This window comes from Polyodon spathula, chromosome 5 (genome assembly GCF_017654505.1).
Source record: "Polyodon spathula isolate WHYD16114869_AA chromosome 5, ASM1765450v1, whole genome shotgun sequence".
NCBI lineage: Eukaryota > Metazoa > Chordata > Actinopteri > Acipenseriformes > Polyodontidae > Polyodon > Polyodon spathula.
The window spans coordinates 65,084,059-65,110,767 of NC_054538.1; the positions used below are offsets into that span (position 1 = coordinate 65,084,059).

Genomic DNA, 26,709 nt, shown 5'->3' on the forward strand with positions numbered 1-26,709 from the left:
GATGAGGTCTTACTAGTGCATTGTACAGTTTTAACATTACTTCCCTTGATTTAAATTCAACACTAATGTACTGTAGCAGAATTTTAAATCTGTATTATCAAGGCGCTAGATAAGGGGGAAATATTGTGTTATTGGTAGTTGATAAACACCTTTGGCAAGTTGCAGGATACAGCTTTGACTCCAGTGCTGCAAAGCACAGATACACAATCCTGATACCTGAGCTGTACACTAATTGTACTATGAACACGTAATCCTTTGTAAATCTGGCCCTAGATGCACTCCACCCTTCTAATATACCACTTTTTATAAATACATGTATCCTCTTTCTTCCTCGATTACGCAAAAGTGAGAAAAGTCAAGTCTTAGTAAGTGAACACTTCTCTAATCTACACTTGTCAATGTATTGCTGGCAATACTGCTTACAATTGTATAGCAATTCAGTTATTCAACTGAACAGAGAGATGAGGACTTTAAATAATGGCTACAGCATGTCCATAAGAAATACCAATGTTTAACTAAAGAAAATACTGTACAGATACCTAGACACATTCAATATAGTTCTATTGGGCATTTAAGTAATTAACTAAATACAGGGCGATTTGAAAGTAAGTTTGTGATATGTGATATGGTGCGTTGATGTGGTAAACTTAATTTCTAAATCACCCTGTACATCGTTTCATTTTACAACTAGTGAAGTTGCATTTCAAATTGATAATATAGGGAAAGTATATCATCTTTTGTAGCTCCCCAATCTCAGATAAAAATTGTATCCGTGTAGTGCACTGTGGTTTACAATATGCAGCAGGCTGTATAATTCAGCTCTATCTGCCCTAAATATGTTTTAATCTGTTTATAGTGACCAAACTATAAAAATAAGCAGTAGTATTGTAAATTCACTTAAATAATGCAGCAGCATTCTTTTTCCTTTCATTACTAGAGAATAGATTACCTCAAAACTGAAGTGTGCAGTTAGCAAAATAATTCATCACTTGACATGTAAAAGTATTATTTTTATTCTCCATGTAACATTTGCAGCATTACAATGTCGTTAATTAAAAAAAATAAACACAATAGCAAAACACGAGTACGAAAACGGTAACAACATTTTTGAACAAACCAAATAATGTCAACCACTATCTAATAAGACAGACAAATAGGTTGAAGAGTTGTGTTGAATTTTAAGGCAAGTTGACAGTGTGTGTGTGTGTGTGTGTGTGTGTGTGTATATATATATATATATATTAAATATCCTAAATGTTTGCAGCCCAGACAATCATTTACTTAAAATAAAATCAGTGACATCTCTTCTTTCACCCTCCACTTATCCTTGGGCACTGCCATGTTGGAAATAATTGCCAGCAACACTGCTCCCGAGTCGGAGTCTCTATGGCCCCTTTCACACTGGCATGCTCTACCCAGGTCAGGACCCGGTGTCATGTGGGTCGGCTATGTGATTTCACACTGCTTTTGATAAAGCAGGGTTGACCTGGGTGACAGATGCAAGTACAAATGTGCGTATCAATGCCCCGGAAGCAGCTTGTTACTGACGCTCCCATCCAAACTTCTCTGGATTGGATAGTCAGCTCAAATGCTGATTGGAGAACATGTTTCTTCATCCCTGATGCAATTTGGCTCAAAGTGCGTCTCAAATCAACAAAAATATGGCTAAACAGAATAAACCGAGATGTTCCTGGCGGAAGTGAAACCTTCACGCAGGTGTGGCTGTTTTATTTCGTCTGCTTACGAACATCCATCCTGCATTTTGCCTCGCTCAACCTGGGTCAAAGCGTGTCGACCCACACCCTGAGGTGGGTCACCGTGACCCAGGTACGTGGTTTCACATTATGCAGGATTGTGACCTGGGCAGGAGTGCCAGTGTGAAAGTAGGCTAACTGAATGCAGGCACTGCTTTGTAGTGCAGAAATCAATCACAAAGGTGAACACAGCTTTGGTCGAACTATGAGTTTTTATCTTGGGTCTAGTCCGGTATGAGGGACACAAAATAAATAACCCACAATAAAAAGGTCTTGCACAGAAGTAGTTTTCAAAAAAAACATTTCCAAAAAACTAAAAAGTCTCCAGCACAGCTCTGTCCTCCTCCCCCCGGTCACAATCCCCTGTGTAGCAAATGCTCAGCCTTTTTATGTGGCTGGGCTGAAAGAGATACTTGGCAATTGCATCGGCTACAGGTGCTGGCCAACTGAGACAATGACTAAATCACCTTAATTATAATCCTTAACTATCAGCACCTGTAGCATAGAGCCCAATTATCTCCTCCTGATCATGGCAGGCTGGTTCCAGAGCTGCCAGTGTCCCTCCTGTGCTGTTTGCTGGGTCCTGCCAGCCTTGCTCCAGACCACCGTGAGTGCCCCCTGTCAGTTGGCCTGTGAGCTGAAGCACCTGAAACATGAGCCTCGGCTAAAATTACCAATAAATTACAGTAATACATTATCCGCCCATCACATATCCGCCCTCACCATTCATCTGCCAAGATCAATCTCTTTAGCAACGTTAGTTTATTATTGAACAGAGAAGATTAGTTCAGAGATTGCAGACCCCACCAAAGTTTGCGTACACTGTTATATGGCAGTGTCATGTGAGTTGTTCAGTGTGTTTATTTAAATAAATTCTGTTTGCCTTCAGGGTGCATCAAGTTCAACCTCCGTCGCGATTTCATTCCTGCCTGTCACTCTGCTGTGAAGGCATGTACCTACATGGCAGACTGCTACCCTGTCACCCTGTATCTTTCTGAACAAGGGATTTAAGGGAACTCTCTAATAAAAGCTGAATCTCAAAACAATACACCTCTGTATAATGGCATTTAAAATTCGGATTCATTTATCTGACTTTTTACATATCCTTCCTTACTCTGTTTCCCACTGCAGGTCGGACACGCGACAGATTACTACCATTATTTTCAGGTTTGCTTCAGTTTGTTTCACACCAGATAAATTCAAGTGAACTGGGGTAATACATTTTCTTTATGCAGGCTTATGGTTTAAACAAATATTTCATTATATTCAAGGTAAATAATAAAGACTGTTAAGTTTGCATCTGTGTGACATGTTTATACTAAACCCCTTTTACTTGTGCATCATTAGAGTTAGAGTTTGCAAAGGCCTTATATTTTTTGAAGACTCCTGTATATTGTGATCCTGAAAAAACCCTTGATATACAGGTTTCTAAAAGTATTCGTTAAAAAAAAAAAAAAAAAAAAAAAAAAAAAAAAAGGGTTGGATATTCCCACCCAGTGAGGTGCCACCACTCTTAGCACAGTTCTCATGCCTTAATTTCTAAATGTCTTAGAAAAAAGATACGACAATAAACCCGTTCTCCTTTAAAATCTGCAGAGCAATTTAAGCCCGTTCAGTACTTAGTCTGAGAAAGCTTGAAAGAAGCTTTTTAGACCCTCATGCATTATTTAGCATCAGTAAAATGACTGTTTAAAAAGTATCCCATATATCAAAAGTTAGGTTACAGCTGAAATACATAGAGTATAGATAAAGAAAGAGCTTCTATTTTCCAACAAACTGTTAAACAGTATTGCTTCACATTCCAGACATTTCATCCAAACAACCATTAACTTTTGTGGATTAACCCGTCACAATAACTTGAATTACCACCCTGCAGTATGTTCAGTTGAAAACTGAATATGCCATCTACAGCAACTTTAACCAGAGCAAATGCTCAATTACTTACAGTAGGGCAGGTAAAAGCAACCAGAGTGATTTTCATGGCCACTGACACGTTTCCTTTTCAGCCTCAGCTTAAAGTGACAGGGGCAAAGACATTAATAGTTTTAGGTCAGCACATGAGAGATGCTGTGTAAAGGTTAAATAAATATATAAATAAAAATAGATCAAAGGTAATCTGAATAAAAAGGCACCCACCAATTGCAATCCCCCTACTGTATACATATACAAAATTCATAGCTGCGTGAAATTGGCCCCCCCCTACAAACAGCACCAATGTTGAATCATATAGCATTTGTTTGTGCTGGTTAGTGCCGTTCCAAACCAACGTTTGTGCTGCTATAGTTTGTTAGTATTAACGATTATTTTGTAGGGGAATGACGTCACTCCGCCCCATGAATTAATATTAATGCTGCTTTCCTTCACTATTTATTGACAATTCATTGATAACAATATGCCACTTGGTAAGAGGGTCTGCTTACACAAGTCAACACTAACAATATAAACATGAATAGCAATGGAAGAAAGTCCAGTCTTCCTTTCATCACTAAAAGCTTTATTTCCAGTAAGTAATGAAAAAAAGTGTGTCCTTTTATTCACTTACTGTTTCATAGTAAAATTCTATAAATCAGAGGTACAATGGGTGCACATACTTCCCGCTCTTGCCCCAGGGCCCAGTAACTCCAAACACTGGCACTGACAATTGGCACTGGCACTGACTCTCAACCTACTGTTGGCACGAGCTGTGTCACTTACAAAATATTGCAGATATTTTTTTCTGGAGAATGCAAAATCCATCAATGGCACTGTAATAGGGAGAGATCTGTGCTGACTCTGCTGGCGTGTTCACGGGCTGCAGGAAGAGGGCGGCAGTCACCCAACAACTGCCTGTGAGTCATGGCAGTGACACGGGGAGGTGGGAAAGTGGGTGTGTGGACTTTCCCCCTCTCTGAATGGCTGAGAGGTGGGTCTTGGGTGATTGTTGGTCCTATAAAATAACGCTCTGCTGTTTCCTCAGGGCTGCCCACTTAGACGTGCCAAGAGTGCGGAAGCTTTGACTCAGGACCGGGAATCAGCCGGGAGAAAAGAAAGATTCACAGCGAGACGGAGAGAGCGGGGAACCCTTGGGCAGACCCCGGCGTATTGTAAAAGAGCAGGCTAGATAGCCGACAGAATAGGACGGTGATCCGGGTCGTGCGGGTTAGCTGCCAAAAAAAGAACCAGCAGACTGAGGCAAATGTAACTTATAGAATTATTCAGACTACCAAAACCCTAAATTAGCATTGTGTGCTTTAAATTGTTACAGTTAAGCAAATTGAAACGGTCACCTTGTTCTTGATTTTTCTTCTATTTTGTCAGTAAGGGTTGGAGATTCTGTCTGTTATTGAGCAGCTAAGATGCTTAATGTGATAGAATAGATTACTAGCTATACGTCATCAGTAGGTACTTGTGTATGAAGTACTTACGTAAACTCTATTCTACACATTATTAAAAAGGTACAGTAATTGTTAACTGATCGATTATCCATACGAATTGGATTATGTTAACTAGTATTGGTCCCAATTAGTTTAGGTAATTGACTCTCTACTTCCTTATTGCTGTTTACACCCGCAACATGCACGGTCTTAAAAGGGATACTCTGGTAACACAGCACTAACCAGCTGAGCTAGCATTAACGAATGATAATATTTGTATTTTTTTTTTTTTTAAATTACAGTATATACAAAACAATAAAGCATCTTAACAATAGTAGTATTACAGTATATTCAAAAGGTCTAGGAATTTTACTATGTATGAGAGATATAAATATGAATCAGTGCTTGGAAATTCTGGCCTGTGATGAAATTGAAGAATCACATACAGGGACAAAAGCCTGATATACGCTCCTTGCAAAGGAGCCGGCTCTTATGTACAGTGGTATCGGCACTATGCTTTAGTACGAGAGGTCCCTGGTTAGCGGCCAACCTCCACCTGCGTGTGGATTGCCTCGTCCTGTGTGACGCGCCTGTATGCTTGAACCGAGATTGCAATATATATTGTGCAACACAGAAGGGAGGGAGTTAATATCCTCCCTGCATAAAACATGTGCATATGCATGTTTTGTTTAATTGTTTAGTTGTTAATTATCCCTTGCACCTGGAAGTAATTGTAAATTAGAACCAGGTGAGGGGTATTTAATAGGTGCAGTCAGCCAGCCGGCACAGAATAGCTGTTAGAAAGAAGCAGGAGGTGCACCCTGCTGCCGAGCTGTCATGGAAAAGTACTGTGTTTTTCCTTTTGTGTAAGTATAAAAGAAAACTGCTTTGTTTTCAGTCGGTAAACAGCTTAGCTGTCCGGCTTATTTAGTGTAGGTGTCTGCTAGTGTTTAATTAGTGCTCGTAAGAGCTAGGTGTTTGTTTTCATTTTATTTTTGTCATTAAAAAGTCAGCACTTTAAACCTTTTTTTAAATCTTGTGTCTGAGTCTGTATTTTAAAAGGGCTAAATGAACCCGAAACGCAAGGCTTGTTTACTGTGTGTGTGTGTGTGTGTGTGTGTGTGTGTGTATATATATATATATATATATATATATATATATATATATATATATATATATATATATATATATAATATATATATAATATATAATACACACACACACATATATACATACACACACTGTACAAAATAGTAGGCATATGAAAGTTTTTTTTTTTTTTTTTAAATGTACACAAAAAAGTTTTAAAAGAGAATATATTTTATTTTCAGGACATTTTGGGCAAAAGCCCTTCAGCTGTTTAAAAAGAAAAGGCAGTGCAGTAAACTTGTTGTTGTTCAAGAATTGTAATTATACAAAAATTCTGTGGATGGTGTCATGATTAGAATAGAATGTTCATTCCCAGAGGTTCCAAAGTTCCCAGTTTGAAGATAAACTCTCGTTCCTTTTGTTTCCGAGCAACATTTGTTCCACACCACCGATTGATCACACAGACTACAACAAGACCCATCTACAGCACCTATATTCAAGACTCCCCCTTTCATGTCTTATATAAAGAGAATATGTGCTGCACAGTGCGATTCATCCTTCTGGGGAACCTTTGAAAAGGTACATATCCATGTAATAGACCACCATGTAATACATTCTGAAACAGAGATTAGAGGCATTAAATCTTCATTCAGCATTTATGAGCATTTTACATGCACATCTAAAGGAATAGTCTACTGCATTATCTTAAAGAAATGCAACAAATTGTATATTGGGGAAACTTATAGGCATTCAGCAGACCGGTTTCTAGAACACTTAAGAAGCATTCACATTAACACCACTGCATTTCCAGTAGCCCATCACTTCAACAGTGACAATTCATCAGTGCTATGGAACAAATGTTGCTCGGAAACAAAAGGAACGAGAGTTTATCTTCAAACTGGGAACTTTGTAACCTCTGGGAATGAACATTCTATTCTAACAATCATGACACCGTCCGCGGAATTTTGAATAATTAAAAATCTTGAACAACAAGTTTACTGCACTGCGTTTACTTTTCTTTTTAAACAGCTGAAGGGCTTTTGCCCAAAATGTCCTGAAAATAAGATTTCTTTAATATTTTAAACTTTGTGTACATTTTTTAAAAACCTTTTGTTTCTCAAACACACACACACACATACACAAACAGTTTATAATTGTTTTTTACAAATCAGTTCAAGAAAAACTGTAGATATTAAATATTCTGAAGTTTTTCAGCACATCTTGATTTACATATTTTCAATGAGCAGATATATAGAGAAGGCAAACACAGGGGGGACGAACAGTAATAACTCCATTATTGTAGGGGGGCTGAGTGACATCACTCCCCTACAACATAACTGTTAATATCTTGAAAAGGACAGCAGCACAAACATTGGTTTCAACAGCACTAATGAAGGATACATATTTGGTTTAATTCCGTTATTGTAGTGGGGCTGCGTGAAGTTAGATCCCCCCCCTCCCCCCCAAACCCAAAACATTAAATAGTCAATATCTCAAACCATAGCAGCACAAACATTATGATAGGAGTCAGTGTTAGTGCATTGAGCGAACCAATTAAAAGTCCAGAGATGTATTGCATACAAATACACTGCATACAAAAGAGCTCCATAATTAGTGCCCATGCAAAAACACCCCTCGACATGCACGTCCATTAGTGAAAAAAAAACATTGTATGGTTGCGGTAATCTGGTTAGCCTTCATATATACTGTCCCCCATAATGAGTGGCATGGTTTAGATTAATGTGAGAGGCATTTCCACACTGTCTGTCCCCCATAAATCAGGATAACTAATGATGCAATCAATGCATCACCATTAAAACAATGGCATGTACTTATTATGAACCATATGAATCCCGAAGTCTGAAACTTGACTGTTTCAATACATCTTGAATTGATGATCCATCTCATAATGTTATTTCCAAAGTTTGTGTGCGCAAGCTAATTTAAAGCATGAAAAAAAGGGCTATTTTGCTTTCAAATACAGGTTAAATAAATACAAAAGGTTAGCTCACCAAATCAGTCTCCAAGAATAATTTCTTCTAGTTAAAACTGACATTTTAAAAAGGATTGAGGCTTGTGGAATAACTGAATCGTTAATAAAAATCCAACCAAAGCTTTATGAAATACAAGTGAGCGGATACATTTCTTCATAAGCTAAAATTAAGAAAGTGCTTGTGCTCAAGGCCAGAACAAGTATTATCAAAATATAGTACAGCTAAAAAATTTTACATGTATGTTTTTATTAATTGAAATATTCTACTGACCTGTAATGAATATAATCATGGCTGCTAGTATTTAGTGAACCATTATACACTTATCGCAGAAAGCCACTGGTTTAATGTTCTGTAAAGTGAAAATTTAAAAGATGGTTTGATGATTCTTAAAAGATGAATTACTTTGGTTTTAAAATGTATTTTCATAAGAACCATGCTTTTCTTCTGTTCGAGATCTTTTGTTTTTTTTTCTAACATGTACTTTCTGTGGTGTACCTGAGTTTCCCTCGTCGTGTCGCAATCAGGAGGTTATTAGATACCAGGAAAAATAAATAAATACATAAATTAAAAATCGCAGAGCGCTAATCTTGGGAGTACCTATTGTTCTCTTAAGATGTGGTAGTCAAGATGGTGCTAATCAGTGAAACCAGTTGGTACTGTAGATCCACATCTTCTAGTGTTTCATATAAAATGAAGTATTTAAAAAATGCAAAGAACCTTAAGATCTTCAACATAAAAAAGGAGGAAACAGTGTTAATTCCAGTGACATTAACAGGTGATCAGAAAGATATATAGCTAGATAGATAGATCGATAGATAGATTTATTTAGTGCTAACCCACTTTTTTCTCCCCAATTTGGAATGTCCAGTAATTTTTTCTCCTCACCGCAGTAATTCCCCGCACAGCTCAGGAGATCCGAAGGTTCAGTGCGTGTGCTCCGATCCCTCAACCAAGCCAACTTATTTTATGTTTATTTCTTTATTTTTTTTGTTACACCTAGAAACTTGAGAGCAGATGTCAGCGAGCTACCAGCCTCTGGAGGACAAAAACGTGCTGGTGGCCATTCTGAGCTCACTGGGCACCTGTCCCCGACTGTTTTGCCTCTCTAAACTAGTCTGACGTTCCCGTCGGAATCCCCAGAGAAGATTGACGACTCCACACAGCCAGGACACAAACCTCTGCTGAATACTTTGCGGTTTAACAAAGCTTATTCTGCACAGCATTTCATTATTGTTCCCCTACACTTAGACTGAAGCTAAAAAGTTATGGTTTATTAATGTTTAAAACAAATACATCTCTACCACATATTGACCCCGCCTTGTGCAGTCTCAAAATTTCTGTTCCCAGTTGAGGTTTTAGGGGGCCTAAGTGCGTTCATATATGCGGCGAAGTGCTTGTCAGGAATGTAAACAGTGACGTAAACACTGCATTACAGGAAGTTAACATAAGAGACTGAGCTGGGAAATTAACAAACGTAAATATGGCAATCTGATTTTTTGCAGCACTGTTGGTACTGTACTTATTGCATAAGATACAATAAAGGCATGTGCTGAGAGTGCAGCCGGTTACTGTGGAAAGAAGCGATCGTGTTGGATCATGTAAATGCAACAAACAAGGATGTATTAATCACAATACTGATTATTATATTAATGGTGACTGAATATGCAATGTCGATAGCATTATTTGTGTGTGTATAATTATATTATATATATATATATATATATATATATATATATATATATATATATATATATATATATACACACACACACACACACAACACACACACACACACACACACACACATACATACATACATATACACATAAGTTATCGTTTTAATGAAAGCTGTACAATGAAGAAATACTTATCATTCATGACTGACCCAGCATCATCATAGTCAAAAGTGTCAGTGTATTCAGTGCATTCCCCATTGTTATTTTCCGGGCCATAGGTCCCATAAAGTCCAAGATCCATGGTGTGTTTATCTGGTCTGCTTCTCAGTATTTCCGAGAGTTTCCACTCAAAAAGGTCTATCTGATAGCCTCTTGCACCACAGAGAACACATACATAAAAGAGATAGCTGCTTCTGCATCCAGTACTCAGAATATCAAACATTTGCAGAGCTTTTTGAGATGTTATGTTAATAAAATAATGACTTGAGGAGTTTGGTGATAAAACGAGTGATTGGGAGAGGATTTATTAGTATGTCTATAAAGAGGTATGTGAAAATTACAGCGAACAAGAACACGCAGATTCTTTGATAAACATGACAGTTTGTCCTGGGGGAGGGGGGGTAAAAAGCATTTCCAGCTAGCCAACATTTGCAGTGGTTAAAAGCATTTGTTCTTGTTTAATATTTGTTCTTTTTTGTATTATTATAACATTATTAATTAAAATGAACTAGAGCCCCCCACTCCTACCGTGTTGCATGCTGTAACTCAAATTAAAATTCTCCAAGTGCACAGCTTGTGAAGCAGAGTTTAATATTACATACTACTGAGCCCCACAGCGTGGCAATGCTTTTGAAATTGTTGTTTTACAATTAAAAAATCACAGCATTACAATATAGATTCCCAGAATGTGATCAGCACATTGCACTGGGGTGCCACTTCCACAGATAAATGTTATTAAATCTAGCATAAACAATAAAGCTTTTTATATTAAAAAAAAAAAAAAAAAACCCAACCACACACCTCGGCAGAAGAAAAAAGCCCCAAATTACATCAGTATTAGCAGCTCAGACAAATATCAATCCCAGTTTGTTTACACCTAAACGGAAACCAAAAAGCCAGCTGTGAAGAATAGTTTACGCTGGGGTGCTCGAACTTGACATGCAACCTTCTACAGTATAAAGACACTGATCTGCAGTAGTCTTACTCAGGACAGGAGCACCTTCAAACAAAACATCAAAAGTGAAGACATTTGAAACTCCAGTCACACACCTGCAGATGTGTGCAAATTACTGTGACAAGTAACTGACATGCTGCAGTGGCTCAAAATCCAGAAGCTTTCAACACTGGACAAAACCCGTCCATTTCCACTCAAACAATGCACCAGAAACAAGCTTCAGAAATAAGTCACTAATGTGTTATGCATCATTAATTAAAGTATCTGCGTTTTAGCACCATTTGTTGCTGGTTGTCACAGGAATGTTAATTAGGGCTGTTTTTCAATTATTGAATTTAGTTTTTCAGTGTCTATTTTTAGCTATTTGAGTTATGTAAATCTTTTTTTTCCCCCCGCTTTTTATATACCATATGTAATTATTGTTTTTTCTGTTACTTTCCAAAATGCTTGGCTGTTTTTTTGTGTCACATGTATAGTAACTCAACAGTACTTGCACATGTAAATTGTATCTTCTTTCCTTTGCGGTCTTCCACAAAGAAATCCTTATGGTCACAGGAGCATTCTTCAAGGTTTTTTGTGTGTCTAGGCATTTCTTTACATTTTGCCACAATTTGGAAATCCTGCTTTAGATTCAATAACTGTTGCACATCTTTAAATCCTGCGAACAAGCCTAATTGCAATCTCTTTTTAAATCTTGCAAGTGGAGTCTCCAATACAAATTTGCTGCCACTCAGTTGCGGTCAAATTTTCAGAAATTTGACCAAACGTCTCTGCCAGACTTATTGTCCAAACATTTGTCTAATTTTATAGCTACTGTAAGTAATCGCTGTACTAACGGAATACCATGATTTACAATACTCTAGGGGGCAGATAGAGACAACTGATACATTGTGTTTGCTGAGAACATCTGAAAACTACCTGCAGTCTGTCTGGAGGGGATTGATTCATTGAAATTGAAACTATCCTGCAGACTGTCATTAAAACTGTCCTCCATACAATTCAGTTAGTAATGTAGTTTGTTGCAATTTGACTAGTAAGTTCTGAAACCCATGACAGGGTGCAGGACTAGTGGGAGTTTGTAAAGCCGGTAAACACATGATAAAAAACAAAAAGGGACGCTGCATGGAAATAAAAGTTGCGATTTAAAATCGCCACTATTCATGTGCACCTGTTACATTGACATCACAGACCGTGCATTTGGTATTGACTGCAATGTTCAAGTCATTTGTTTGAATGGTTTTCAATTAGTACATGTAGGAATAACTGTTACATAGTTCAAATGATCACATCTGCTCAATCTTTATGGCATCTTCCTACTTAAAAAGTTTCAAATACGGAAATATTTAATCAATGATCAGAATACAATTAAATCCATCTGCATTTTCACGTTAATAGAGAAGTAACACTTTCTCCCACTCAAGCACTTGTTCATCTGCATTTATTTGGCTTTACTTTGAGTTATGTTACGCTGGAATTGTCATTTACTTATTTAACTTCAGAATTAAATGTATTTTTATGTGTGCCTTAAAAGCCTACAACTTCAAATACATTTTAATTAAGGTTTTAAAGTAAGCTTCCTCGAAACAACCCTGTAAAACCTTAGGATTGACCCCTTAACCCCAAACCAATTATATTTCTGATCCAAACCTAGTCATATTGAATAAATACATTTGTTTAACCTAACGTTAACTTGGGAGAATTTTACATTCTAGCCTAGTAGACACTTAGTAGACACAAAAACAGATTACACAATTTCAATACAAAGTGCATTTTCAAGTGTTGGGTAAAGTACCAGCTCCCACAGGATCTGCAAGTCTTCACTGAATAGTGAAGTGCCAGATAAACCTGTAGTAAGATTGACAAGATTAAATAGTGTGCCCCTCCCAACTCCCATGAAAGTAGTACAGACTTGATCTTTTTGCATAAATGCCAAAACTATTCTAGATAAAAAAAAATCCCTCACTGTAAAAAAAAAAAAAATCTGTAATTTTACAAGAGAAAATACTGTATTTGTTTGCAGAAAAAGAAAATATTTAACAGATATCCCAAATTGACTTCCTGTGAAAATGCTCTATGTTTTGAATGGGCTTCCGGCCCATTTCAATATATCTCAAACTAGACAAGTCGTCAATCTGAGAGATCTCAGAACAGGACAGGAAGTCATTCTGAGATCTCAAAATGCATTTGAGATATCTAATTTAAAGCGTTAAAGCATTTAAATTGAGCTTTAAATGAGATCTCAAATTAATTTTAAGATCTCAAAATGACTTCCTGTCCAGTTTGAGATCTCAAATTGAATTCGAGATATCTCGAATTGACTTCCTGTCTAGTTTGAGATATCTTTAAATGGGACGGCAGTCCATTCAAAACAGAGCGTTTTCACAGGAAGTCAATTTGAGACATCAAAATGAGTTTGAGATATCTTGAAATCGAGTTAGTTTGAGATAGCTGCAATTCAATTTAAGATATGTTGAAATGCATTTCGAGGTATCTTTAAATGATAATTTGGCTTACCATAGTATTACATAAACAGCCATCAGAAACTAATAAACTTAACTGAGGTGGGAGAGGAAGAAAATGACAATGGCGATTTATATACTGAACACCTAACCCTGTTTTATTTGAGTTTACAGACAAAGCATATTGTGCCAACTTCAGCCATTACAAACATGGTCAGTGAAATGAGAAATCTTCATGAGAGCATGACGAAAGTCTTGAAAGAAAGTCTTTGTGATGTACATGTCACGGACCAAATTTTAGAAAATATATGAAAAACCATATCGGAGCAAAGTCCAGTTCAAGCCCGATCATGGTGTTCTTAAGACTCACCATAAAAGAGTTAAGTTTTATAAGACCAAACTCAGTTCTGTGGAGTCCCAACAGATTTCTTTAAGAAGGAATGTCAAAGGTCAGCAAAGGAACTTTCATGATTTCTTTCAAAGAAATATAATGAAAGTGCTTCTCTAAGAAACTGACAGCATGAATCAGATTTTAAATCCATTGCCTTCCAAGCCAGGTATCTTGGAAGATGTAAGTGATGGACATGCTGTTCAGGCCAATGCATTGTTTGCATCTGATCCTCATGCACTGAAAATAATGCTGTTTCAGGATGCATTTGAAAGGGCTAATCCACTGGGATCAGCAAAACAAAAACACAAAGTCCTTGCAGTCTATTACACCCTGGGAAATTTTTATCCACAGCACCGCTCAACAGTAAAATCAAATTCAACTTGCCCTGTTTTGTTTGGAAAAGAACTGTAAATATTTTGGTACTGAAGGTTTTAAATTGCATGGTTGATGACTTGCATGACATGGAGTTGAATGGCATTTCTGGACATGAAAATTTTAAAAGGACTTTAGCTTGGATTTTTGGGGATAATCTTGGCTTACATTACACTGTAGGATTTACTGAAAATTTCAGTTGTTCAACAAACTTCTGTAGATATTGCCTCATTGCCAGGCCTGACTTTGTTGCAAACCCTCTTGCTTCTGCAACTGAGAGGGTACCCGAAAGTTATAAGGAGCCTGTTCAGCATTTAAAAAACCACCCAGAGGAAACTGTCAACCTGGGGATAAAAGCTGACAGGATATTCAACAGGTGGTTGTATACATGTTTGTCAGGCAGGGCTGCCTCCATGTTTTGCATAGTATGGTCGACTACGACTTGTCACTATACTTATATTTTTTTTAGTGACTACCAGAAAGTGGTTCTCGTATACACTGAACAGCAGGATCAAGCCTTTCCCAGGGGAGAGTACCAGTAAACCGAATGCAGTACAGAGTAAAGGAGATAAGCTTGGGGGTCAGGTGACTCAAAACTGGTGGCTTCTCAGGTAATTGCCAATTTTGCTTTATGACAAAATTGCTGTTGCAAAAGATGAGGTGTGGCAATTGTTACTGTTCCTCAGAGAATCTGTTTGTGCTCCAAAAATAGCAGAATCACAAGTTGCTTACATGAAAGTAATCAGAGGAATATCTAGAACAAAAATTTGCACTGTTCAAACAAAAAGCTCAGACCAAAACATTACTATCGCCTGCATTATGCAGACCTGACATTAAAACACGGTCCACTAATACAAAACCTGGACAAAGAGCTTTGAAAGTAAGGTCCAAGGCCGAAAGCTACTTCAGAATAAGAACAACCGCCTGTGCTCTGGACAGAGATGAAATTCCATGGCACATAATGCCACCTGCGTTGATCCAGGTTATAACTGATCAAAAAAGGCCAACTCCAATGCTTAGGAAAGAAATGGTGCGTATAGTAATCAATTAAATCCTTGCCATACAAAGAAGACCTGGCAGAAAATATCCGAGGGAAGTGGTTAAGGAAATGTATTTAGGTATTCGGCTTCATTTCACGACATGAGTGCAGACAATATTGTTGGCTCTGGCCAGGATTCTTTAACGTTGCAGCTGGAAAACAAAATTGCAAAAGGCAGGTCACAGGAAAAATAAAACTCAAAAAAGAAGGAGGCAGTGAGAAAAAAATAAGTGACAGTTACGGCTGTGCCCAGTGGCAGCCTGGAGAAACAAATAGAGTCGCAGACTGCATTTCGTGAAAAGCATCTCTCCAACACTAGCAGATAATGTGTGACACTTACACTTAGTACAGTCAGAGTTTCTCAATCAATACAGAGAAAAAATGTGTTTTCACTTTAAAATAAACATGGCCTTATTTATTTGAAGCATTACACTTCCTGGATCATTTTGAAACCCTAGTTGGCATCCCGGTCCAAATGAAAATGGCTGAGGAACTTTACAAAAAAGAAACAAGGATCTCAAAATTCAGCAGCTTCACTTCTAGAATGTCTGAGCAACCTTAACTTTGGTAACTATGACAACAGTAATCACTGGGCTTGCTGCTTCTTTTGGCTACCTACTTGGAAGACAACCCTGCTGAGCTGGTCATCTTCAAAAGATGTTAATTTTATTAAGTGATTGAATAGTATGTGAAATTATAAGATACAATTGCTTAATAGAAATTGTAGAAGTTATTTTCATTTTGTGAATTTAGTGCTGCCTGCAGTCAAGCTTAGTGCCCCAACATTCAGTCTTTTGAAAACAGCCAATTGTGACACATTGTAAATTTATGATACCGGTATTGACTTACAGCTAGAGGAAAAATACAATTGATCTAATTTTGCTTTATGACCTGATTAGCCAGAATAGAAGCCAAGGCCTCTAAAATAAAAGCCACCGTAGGCTTGTGAATCAACTACAATACTTTAATATTGTACTATTATTTTTTCATTCCATAAAAGGAAACCAAAATAGCCAGTTCCACAGTGGAGGCAGACCTTCCAATCACCCCATGCATTGTTGTCTTTGGTAAGTTAATTAACAGGAAAGCTTTTAGTGTTTTGTTGCAGTGCAAAATGTATTCAGCTATTTCCAAATAGTTATTAAAGATGTTGCAGAGACTATAAATATATATTCTATAATAAATATAGATTCTATAATCTTTGGGGTGAGACGTTGTCGTAAGTGACTGCAGCCCATGCATAGTTCACACACCCTAGTCTCGTATCTTGTATAGCGCTTTGTGATGGTGGTCCGCTATGAAAGGCGCTATATAAAAATAAAGATTATTATTACTCACCAGAGATGCAGCAGGTTCAAAAATCTTTCACTGGTTCTTAGTTTCTTTGGTTCAATTTGATCAGAAAATGTTTACAACCAGTTTCCATTTTCCCTTTTTTTTTCCACCCTTCCTAACATGTATCCTTTTTTAAATCCTAGAAGACTTCTTGGCATAAATCCATACCGAGGATCAAAAACAGCCCCCAAACAGGGAAAGAAAAAACACACTCAACCCGGAATCCTGAGGCTTCTTTCAGTTGCTCTATACAGAGAGCGATACAGCTTTCTATTTCTCTGTTCCGTTCTTTGCTCTGTCATTTTCAAAATCACAAAGACCGATGCAGATGTTTTTTTTTTTTTTTTTTTTGCTTTTGCTTTGTTTTTGTCTGTGTTGGTATTTTACATTTCAGTTTCACTGAAATAATTTACTCAACTGAAAAACCATTTCATTTTGATCTTTTAAAATTGTTCAAATCGTCACATGGTTATTTTTTTCAGTCAATGTTAAACATAGATTGACTGCAAGTCACATGTTTATAATCTTAAAAATGAACGACTACTTTTATGGACAAAGTACAAAAGTATACCGTAATGTGCTACAAGTTTACATAATATTTCTGTACATAACAGGATTGTATCTTCTGTCAATCAAAAAAGTTACTGGCAACTAAAACCACACAGTAAGAAAACGCAGTAGAGACATTCCAACTTTGTTGCGAGTTCTGACACACAAGCTCCTTATCCACTGGGGCAATCACACTTGCAATAAAACCTGGAATTGGGCTATACAGTGTCTAATGTTGTTTTTATCCTCTACATCATTAAGGTTTTAAGACAAGACCAAAACCCATTTAAATATACATTCAAATTGCATTGAAATTAATCTACTGTTCCATCCATAGTGTATTAAAGTATATTCACTCTGTTGTAGTTAGCTGGTGACCACTGTCCAATTCTGAAAGCAAATTGCACAGAGAGAGAACCAGCTGAACAATGGGTTCCACAACGGACTGGAGCCAATTTCTAATTTCTAATTTCCAATGAGGTACAGTAATGCATTTAAAGCAACGCCAAACCAACCTCACCACAAGAATAATAAATACATATTAATAAATAAAACATTAGACATACTCCTTTGGAAGTAGGCCACTCTAACAACAACGAAACACTATGCATTTGATACAAATAAGCTATTCTTACCTTATGCGCCCGTTTTCCAGGTTTCTGAGTCGTGCATCTCTGTTTAAAACTTCCAAGACAGAATTTTCCTCTTCCACCGACAGGAAGCTTAGGTCCAAGTTTTTTATTGTATCAGCTTCTGATTTCATTGTGTAAGCCTTTTAGAGAGATCCAAACGAAAAACCAAGTTCTGCAATTTACCAAATTACATCAGCCGAAGACAAGTACGTGGTTTCCTGAACAAATAATAAAAACGACTTTATTGCGTCTATTAATACCTGATGTTTTGCATACTTTTGTTATGCTAAACTGTCAGTTTAAGAAACGAAAGCTCAATCTGATACCAAAGCCTTCCGTAGAAGTTTTAAAAGTGTTACAGGTTAATCTAGTTTCCAGGAATGACGGGAATGGTTTGTGTGTTTGTGTGTTTAGCGTTAATGTTACACCACAGGAGTTACACACAGGCGGAGTTTATGAAATTGCTTGTATTAGAATTGGGTGCCCTTCTTACATTTCAAATAGGTGCTAACCTGACTCCGTTTGTTTTAAACGTAAATCAAGTGGCATTATTGTCTAATTTCCTTAATTATATCCCAGGAACAATCATTAAAGTTGGGTAACCTGCTCCAACGAAGTGTATTTAATCTGCATTTAATATTTTTGTTTTGCTGATGTTTCATTTCTTCTTACTGACAGTGCCAAGTTCAGTCCTGCTGTCGCCTGAAAGTTTGATGTTAATTGTTTTGACTCACAATTCTGGGGCTTGTCTGTAAAGCCGTCCAGTTTGCCAAATAACTAATGATTAATTTGTAATCGAGGTCAGTCTCCGCTGGCAAAAAATAAATAAACTCCGGAGAAGCTTCTTGTGTTCCAACATAACACATTATTGCGCTAATGAGACTGGTGTGCTGTGGTAACTCTAATTGTCAGCATCTGCAAGCTACATTTATTATGGTAATGATCTGCTCATACTCCCGAAAGACCACAGTAAAGACAATATTATTTCTTGTCATTCCCACAACTTCCCTGTTTTGGAATTTTTATTTTTATTTATTTATTTATTTATTTTTACATATTTGGCCTAGTGTAATTGAGTACCAACATTTGTATTAGTTTTGTTATTACTGATTTATGTATTACTGATACCTGCCAAACTCAATAAAATCCAAAATCAATGCGCTACACAGATACAACTCAATAGACACTAGATTAGGAGCATGTTGTGTAGCTTATTTATTTATTATTATTATTATTATTATTATTATTATTATTATTATTATTATTATTATTAGTAATAGTATTATTATTATTATTATTATTATTATTATTATTATTATTAGTATTATTATTATTATTATTAATTGTTCCTGTATCCAATTTATATTGACTTAAGGTTCACCAACCAAAATACCATAGCGTGGCTAGTAAGGGTTAATGTAAACTAAAGGTTTAAAAAGGAAACAAATTCACTAAAGTAATAATAAACACGGCTAAGAGCCTGCCAGGTATTTTAGAAATTTTATAAATAGCTATCCTAAAGGTAGACATAGAGAATAAAGTAATATTATGTTCTCCCTACTCAGTCAGTCAAAGTTTGCATACTGTGACTTGCAGAAAAGGAGCTAGTAAGGATACTTGCAGCGCTATATTGATCGAAGACAGGTTTTTCAAGGAAGTACAAAAGCAGTCATGTACTGCATCAGTATAGTGATTGTAGAGTGTAGATTTTTAGGGATCTCCCTGTGACTTTACAACATTATCACCACAATCTGTGCTAGGGCCAAATCCTACATTTTTTTGGCAAGAATAAAATAAATTGTAAAATAACATTTAACACATAAAACATTTGTCTGTCTTCATAAATATCCAGGTTTCACCATCTGTCTGTTTAGTACCTTATCTCCTATGACGAAGTGAAGAAACCAGACTGTTTCTCAATCCGTCCTAGCATTATATACAATAACATAAAACCTTAAATGATGACATTATGAAAAATCTAATTTGTAATTAAATCCCTGATCTGTAGTCTGAAATATAGAAATAGCACCATGCTGTTGAAACTCACAGCAGGTACACAGCAGATTTGAAAGTCTTGGATAACAGGCTGGTTGTGGGTGCTTAGTTGACAGGCGCTTTCATATATAAGACTGTAAAAATGAATTATGTTTCATGAGGAACAGTCTCCGTTGGAAACTAAAGTAAGCAATTACAGTATATAGAGCACAGGGCATTTCCTGGGAATTAATGCCAGGCATGAGGGTAATAGCAACTTGCCCAGCCAGTCAATAATCTCTAGGAAATAGACTGTGTCTCAATTGCTATTGCTTAAATATTATCAGCATAAAACATTGTAGGCATCTTCATCTGCTGTTAACATGCATAGAGAAAAATCATTTAAGAGAAATAAGCCCAGGGGGATTCCTTTATATTACAGCCATATCTGATTTTGCTTTTTCAATTATCACCTTCTGTTGTCAGTCTTGAAAGTAATTTGTCAACCAATTTATAACAAGATGGGGGCAACATTCTGTAACTCTGTTATTACAATGACATGATCTACAGAGTCATATAGCTTGAGGTGAGCTGCACTGATAAACCCTTCTACTGTAATATGTATAGTAGGACATATCACTTAAGTTAAGACATTAGTAATCAATATGTTAGGGTCATTCCATGACAAATCACTATAAAAAAAGTTGGATTTTAAACTACCATCTCCAATTTACACCAAACCTGGTTTGTAGGGTTGTTCCAGGCAACCAAGCTCAAATTTACATATTTAAACTGATCAGGTCAAGGGGTCAAAGGTTATAGAGAGGTCAAAATGTGGTTGATGGGTACCCCCATGTCATTTTACTGGAAATCGCATGGCAAAAATGCATCTGTAAGAAAACAAAAGGAACTTACACCTTAACAAAGTTTTTGACCTTTGACCTTGAGGCGAAACCCCAAAACTAAAAATCTCATAAAATGACCAAGAAAATGACAAGGTCTCCGCTTCGTCTATGCAAAATTTCAGGAAGGTAATATTTTTGGTTTGCTTTGAAAAAATCAAAACCTTACCTCTCAGGAAACAAACATTTAATGTGAATCAGATGACATGAGTAAATGAATAACACATCAGTGGGAAAAAAGTCTGCACCTTTTATTGCAGGTCAGCAACTACTTTGATGTGACATGGTGATGTTACTAGCACTGCTGTCATAGTAATGATGTAAAGTATGTAAATGTTCATCAGGTTTTGCACTCAATTCAGAATTCGAGAACTTCCCATTGATGTAGAGTATAATAGGTGCCAGGAACCCCTGAAACTCTAGTTAAATAAATTGTCCCTCAACAAGTATAGCTTGTTAGAACTTCCAGGTGATAACTAATTGATGGCCTACAAACTCTAGTGAGACTTATTAATGTTTTGCCACTCCTATGACAAGTGTAAATTTAGAGCCTGGGATGACTCTGATTAATCCACAGCTCAGGAAGCAAATGCAGTTTTATATCAGAGAGGATGTACTGTCATCTATGCAGATACATATTGGATGGGTACGATTGAGAATGTCTCTGAGGAATCTGATGACTTTACAGCTGGCCAGAGAAGGATGGCAAATTCTGGGTACCCAATGACAACATTCTTTGCAGTGTTTTATGCCCTAGTCTTCCTCAAAAGACCTCAAGTTTCAGAATCAAAATCTCATTGGGGGTTTTTTCTAGTTCTCGGTGGTCTTCTTAAACTATGTTGTATTACTGAATGTCTGTTTTCAGGTGAAGCAGTGTGCACTGAAGGCTGCACTATGGAAGAATTTACTGTAGTAAACCCTCACCCAAGAATCATATTTTAGTGTGAAATTGAGCAGCATGGTGATGGTGGTACACTGCATCTTTAAATCATGTCTTAGCATTGGGCTGTTTCTGTCTGTCGGGAATTTGATCATTAAAAAGTCATTAAAAATGGTTATTAAAAAAAAAGGACACAATTCTATAACATAACAAGAGAACACTCAAACCAGCCTAGCTTTGGGATGCATCTTGACATTAACAGCTTTTGAAAATCTTACAGCGCGTGTAGCTGGAGGCAGAACCTTGAATTGCATATTGCAGGTCATTACTCATCATCATAGATGGCAGTGATAGTATCAGGGAGCATTGCTGAGGTGAGGAAAAAAGCGATTGGGCATTCCAAACTGGGGGAAAAATTATAAAATGGGACACACTAAATAAAAAAAAAATTAAAAATGTATACATATCGGTACACAATACATTTCTTAACACAAAATAAGCCTGATAAAATATAACCAATTCATCATAAACAAAGAATCTGAAAATACTGAAAGCGTTGTACCCTCTACATGTATCACACAGTCATGTACTGCAATATAAAACTTGTAGTAACTGCTGTGGAGAGGGAGTTTTGTTTCAAGATCCTAAAAATTTGATGATGATCTAAAAAAACAACTATGCTATGAAAAAATTATGCAAAAAGGTCCAAGTCAAACAATGCACAATAAGGGCTGAAATACCCCACTCATTTTTAATGTAACATTCATTAAAAATGATATACTTGACTTGGCCATTTTCATCTCCATAGTATTCTCTGAAATCATACTTTCCACATCCTGGGTATTCACCTACAACAGGACCTGGCCAAGCCACACTGATAGCCTTGGATTAGAACATATATCCCTGTTATTTTATTTATTTTTACTTATTACTTATTACAATAAACTGGGGACAAAAAATCATGTGTTTTGCTAGATTTTATTTTGTATTATTGCTCTGACAACAGGTCAAACTTAATAGATTAATCAACCATATAAATAGATATACATTAATACAATACCTAAGCTAAAGTACATTACTAACGCATTTAAGTTAAATAAAAAAATTGAAAAAAATACTTTCACTTTCCTGTTCCAATCACTTGCTGCCCAGTTCCTACTAAATCTAATAAAAGTATAATGATTTACAATGCTGTTATACCATAAAATGATATGCAAAACTCTAATATCCAGGAATAATAGGCTGTTAAGGCTTTACTTGGACTCATTGAATTAACTATAATTAACTATAATTAATAATTGAAGTTCTACATTTTTTCTTGTGGATTTCAGGCAGAAACAATATAAAAGTAGACATCAGGTTTTTTTTTTTTTTTTTTTTCTTAAATCCCTCCCTTTGTAATTTCTGCACAATAAATGAAGTGGCAAAAAATATATTTTCATAAAGTAATAGCATTACGGTGGTTTACTTATGCCTTTCAGATGTACGCACACGTGAAGACTTATTAAATGTAGAAAATGGGGCATTGTACAAAGAAAATGATCACAATGAAAGCTCAGCCAATCAACATGCAGTTATTATACTGGCAGTAATGCTGTCCAATAGCAGCTAACGGAAACAGAAGCAGTAAGAATATGAATGCATGCAGCACGGACTGTGTGAAATTAAATCCAGATAACGGGCGGCGGGCATTAAGATAAAGATTGAAGAGAGGCTTTGACAGGGGGCCACTGGGGGCTGCATTGGCCACACAAAGTCCAGCTGATGGCCGCATTTGAGAAACGTGGCTGGAATGCATGCACATTGGATGAAAAGCAGTAAAATAAGTCCCTGTACACAGTACCGGCAATAAAATATGTCCCGGTATTGAGTACCAGTGAGTACCGGTAGAATTTAACCCCTACCATTGATAGTACCCTGGTGGTGGCTACTTGCAAAGGCACCTGCAAAATAATGTAATAAAACCTGGATGCCTGTGTAGCATTTCAGCACCAACCCCTCTGTCTCTCCATCTCTCACAGCAAATCCCCACACCCCTATAGCATACACATTTAGAAGTTGCTCCAGCCTTAAAACGCATGTTCAAGTTTCAAATTCTTCTACAAAATGAGATGTCTGTCAGGGAAAAAAAAAACACACACACATACAAAAGGGTAATTTTCCTGTAAATAAAACAAAAAAGACCTGCAGCACAATATGCCAAAGTCATATCTGTGTATTCATAAAGGAATTGGCACACAAAGTGGATTTAACTTTAAAGACTCAAAACGTAAATACATTTAAAACATAGCAAAATTTCTTTTGAGAATAAGGTTCATACGTTTAGGAATACAAAAAAGCCTTTGAAAAATGACTGATCAATTGTAACAAAGTCACCATAAACAAGAAAGCTGACAATACTGAAAGTGTTGTATCCTCTCTGCACGTATCACTCTACTGTAATAGAACACTTAAGTTAAACCTTAAATTTTAGGTTGTAGTTGTTAGCTATATTATTCATGTATACCATGTATTTAACTCTTCATTATATATTTATTAAGCTTTTAAAATTACGATAGAACTCCCACCCAATACATAATTTGTTTATAATTAATTGTTCGATGAATTCCTCTAATCTTTGCTCACCTCCACAATAAATAAATTCAACATGATTGGAAGTAGCCACCGAACAGCTGCTGTATTATAAGAACATCTTATATGCATACAAATACAACAAACATTATGTAATGTTAAACATGGTGAAAACAACTGAATCAATCTCCTTCACAAGTATAGAAAAGCCTAAAATATTTTCATAACTACAAATATTGAATTATCTAGGTTGCCTGTAAGAAATTAAGTCTGTCTCTCTCTGTATTCTCAGCAGCGGTCTGTTAAATTTCTGTTTCAAGGTAAGTTATATCCTGTTTCGTTAATTAAAACCCTCCGTTTCCAAGTGCAAATTAACTCCTGTTAAATTATGACAATTAACACAGATTTGTTTTTAAATTCCCACTTCTCTGGTGGTCTAATTCTCACAGCGGTTCCCCCCTTACACAGTGAAAAATTCTCTGTTAGGACAAAGTAAGTTATATCCACTTTTTCGTTTAATTAGGTTCCCGTTTTTAAAGCAAATTTCCTGTTAAAAATTTAACACAGATTTGTTTTTTTAAATTAAGTCGCACTACAAAAAGCCCTGCTTTGTTAAGATAATAATAGTAAATCCCAAATATAAACTCACATACGGGTTTACTTCCGTTAATGACTAAATGAACCAATTTCGACTCAATAGTGGTTAAATGTTGGATACAACCTATTGAAAATCCTGCCCATTGGCTCTTAAGGTAAAAGTTAATCCTGTCTAATTTTTAATATTAAGGACAGATTCGACGATTAAATTATTTATTATTAAGTTAAACTGTGTTGTTTCTTTCTGTGGCTAATAATTAGCTTTATATATGAATCCTAAGCAAAATTACACAACATCCTACACTTTGGTCTTGGCTGAAGTTCAGTGTCCCTGGTGCCTTCTACACATATATTGAACTAAAGGCCATTTTGGCCTTGCCCTTTTTGTTGCCAATTTAGAGCCCTGCTAAGGAGAGCTTGAATTATACAGTACAACTTGATTGTTAAGTGATATTTCTGTAGAATTAGCAGGTGTTTATATGGTTTGAGGGGGTGCCAGACATAAAGAAATGTTTTTTTTCCCCAAACAATCCTGCTACCTAATAAAGCAATCTGCCTAAGGCTGGGGGGGGCGGGGTCGATTCATTTACATGGATGTTACTGTTTGGGGATGCTGTATTGTGGATTTATAATCTTCATTTTTCCTTGCCAGGGCTAACAGCATATGCCATTTTGTATTACAAATGGGGAGATGCGGGGACAACATTTCACGTTTCTATCAATTCATTTGGAGCTTGTACAGGCATGAGAGCAGTGCCTTTAAATGCAATGCAAGCAAGTCTGACAATTCATACATGGAAATGTTGCAGAACAGGTTCAAGTGCAGGGCCAGATGAATGCATAGGCAAACTAGGCACCTGCCTAGGGCCCAAAGTAATTTTTTAAATGAACAGATACGGAATTGCGTGCAAACTAAAATTAGTATGCATTATTCAGCCAAGTAAGTAGCCAAAGCACATCGAGTTTGGAATTATTTGTTGTTATTAGAAATATGCTGGATAGCCTTGAAGGGATTTACGCAATAACAAATGACTGACTTGATGGATCTTAGACAGATCTGGCAGCTGATGAAAACTGGCATAAAATTGTGCTCTTGTCTACACCTAGCAGAGAGACACGTTTTCCTCCTCTTACCAAGTTTGCCATTAATAGGTTGTAAATGTGTACATGTATCCATAAGAAGTAAATAATACCTAAAGAAATGTAAGTACACAAAACTAGCCTATTTTACAATGTAATTTATTGTTTCTATTTTTTTTTTTTAATTATGTCTGAATTTTTTTGTTTGTCAGGTATATCAAACTGTGTAGGGTGCATAACTTGACATAACAATTTGACCTTTAAAAACAGTATAGATGTATTAAAAAAAAAAAAATCGCAAAATTTATTAAAAATGTAAAAACATGAGACTATTCACAAAGCTTTAACTCATGAGTTATTGAGAGATGTTACTCTGATGTGTTAGGTAATTGAATTAGCAAGTTTAAAAAAAATTAATATATTTTAAATATATGTTCAAGTTATGAAATACCATAAACATGTGTCATCATGAAGCCATACAATTAAAATGTATGTGGCAGGATGGTGTGCTGACGTCTAGTCTAACAAAAATAAAAAGACAAAAACACTGCTCACAGAGAGAAATAAACAGGGTAAACAAAACAAATCACGAACGCCAAAACAAAACAATACCTATAATCTTGTTTTCTTTTTACTTTTGTTTTAACTGGCTCTCTCTTACTCTCATTCCTCCTCGCAAACACTCACCCTGAGCAGCCAAAGCGGTGGTTTTTTATACATGTGACCATCTCCGGATTAGCAATAAATGAATCAGTCCGGAGATGGTCACATTCAGAAACGTGTTTAGAGGGATGGATCTTTAACCCCGTCCACGCTGCCAAACAACAACAAACATTTAGCTGTGTTGGCCTATGCATGTGCAGCTTCACGTCATGGGGTTGTGGCTTG

The 26,709-nt window shown here is 36.4% G+C and overlaps 1 protein-coding gene across 1 annotated transcript in view; it reads right to left on the reverse strand.

The window, feature by feature from the left end:
- The window catches only part of LOC121316433 (synaptotagmin-like protein 2), a 78,064-nt gene extending 59,766 nt beyond the window's left edge, over window positions 1–18,298 (reverse strand). Inside the window, exon 1 of the mRNA XM_041251504.1 lies at window positions 17,821–18,298. Within this exon, the coding sequence (XP_041107438.1) occupies window positions 17,821–17,948 (128 nt within the window). The 5' untranslated portion in view covers window positions 17,949–18,298. The remainder of the gene's footprint in view (window positions 1–17,820) is intronic.
- Between the last annotated feature and the right edge of the window lie 8,411 nt (window positions 18,299–26,709).